We start from the raw sequence: 1,394 nt of genomic DNA, 5'->3' as shown, positions 1-1,394 counted from the left end.
GTTCGGTGTTCTTTAGCCCTAAAACCTCAAATCGAATTAAGATGGAAATTGAGGAAACGTTGGGGATCCAATGCAAGCAGGGGTTTGGAAAGTATTTAGGGTTGCAGGCTGATTTCGGACTCTCCAAAAAAGTTGTTTTTGCGGAGGTTCGTGACAAGGTGGAAGCTCGGCTGGCTGGATGGACTGAACAATTTTTATCTCAAGCTGGAAAGGAAGTCTTGATTAAAGCTGTGGCCATGGCTTTACCGAATTATGCCATGAGCTGTTTTAAGCTTCCTATTGGTGTTTGCAGGGATGTTGAGAAAGCCATTCGGAACTTCTGGTGGAAAGGCAACGATCAACGTAAAGGGGTTCACTGGGTATCCTGGGAGAGGGTAACGAAACAAAAGAAGTCAGGAGGCTTGGGTTTCAAGGATATTCAGTGCTTTAACTTGGCGTTTCTGGCTAAAATTGGATGGCGATTGTCCCTCAATCCGTCGTCCCTTTTAGCTTCTGTTTTTAGAGACAAATACCATCCTGGAAGATCCTTTAATGAAGCAGGGAGAGGAAAGAATACTTCCTGGGGATGGAAATGCATTTTTAAAGCCCGCAAGGTTCTGCAGAATGGGATTAGATGGAGGGTGGGAAATGGAGAGTGCATCAATATTAGGGAAGACCCGTGGTTCCCTAAACCCTCAACCTTTCGAATTCGACCTAGAGAGGACCTTGATGCCACCATGGTTAGCGATCTAATATATCCGGGCTCTAACTCTTGGAAGGCTAACATCATTTCTGCCAGCTTCCACCGTGAGGATGCTGTTACTATTCTTAGTATTCGGTTAAGTCAGTTTGGTTATGAAGACAGATTGGTGTAGCATCATTCTACGAATGGGGTTTATTCCGTGAAATCCGGCTATGGGGTGGCAATGGACTTGTTGGTAAATGGTGTTTTGGGTAAGAAGGGCCGAGGTGCCCCTAGTGAACAGCAGCAGCTAAACCAAGTTTGGTCCAGGATATGGCGCCTGCAGGTCCTTAATAAAATTAAGTTTTTCATTTGGAGATGTTGCAGTAATGCCTTGGCTGTGCGAAGCAACCTTCAGAGACGACACATGAGGGTTGATAATGTGTGTGGTGTGTGCAATGCGCTGGATGAAACGGAGAACCACCTATTTTTCCGATGTAAATTCAGTCATCTTTTTTGGTTTTGCTCTCCTCTCCATCTGAATTCCCACGAATTGGAAGGAGTTGATTTTCTTGAAAGCTGGGGAAAGTTCCATGAGTGTGTCAAGGGTAGGGAAAACGCAGATGAGATATGCCAAGAATTTGCTTTTGGTTTATGGAGACTTTGGAAAAACAGAAACGATGCTGTCTTTAATGGGCTGCATCGCCAACCTCTAGAAGTTGTAGATTTATAG

The 1,394-nt window shown here is 44.7% G+C and overlaps 1 protein-coding gene across 1 annotated transcript; it reads left to right on the top strand.

Annotated features, from left to right (window-relative positions):
• Positions 1 to 905: 905 nt before the first annotated feature.
• On the top strand, positions 906 to 1,394 carry LOC139191098 (uncharacterized). The gene has a single exon (XM_070811604.1). It carries the CDS (start codon positions 906 to 908, stop codon positions 1,392 to 1,394), a length of 489 nt encoding a protein of 162 aa, XP_070667705.1.

The sequence above is a fragment of the Malus domestica genome, chromosome 02, assembly GCF_042453785.1.
Source record: "Malus domestica chromosome 02, GDT2T_hap1".
Classification (NCBI taxonomy): Eukaryota; Viridiplantae; Streptophyta; class Magnoliopsida; order Rosales; family Rosaceae; genus Malus; species Malus domestica.
This window is presented reverse-complemented; position numbering and strand designations above follow the sequence as displayed.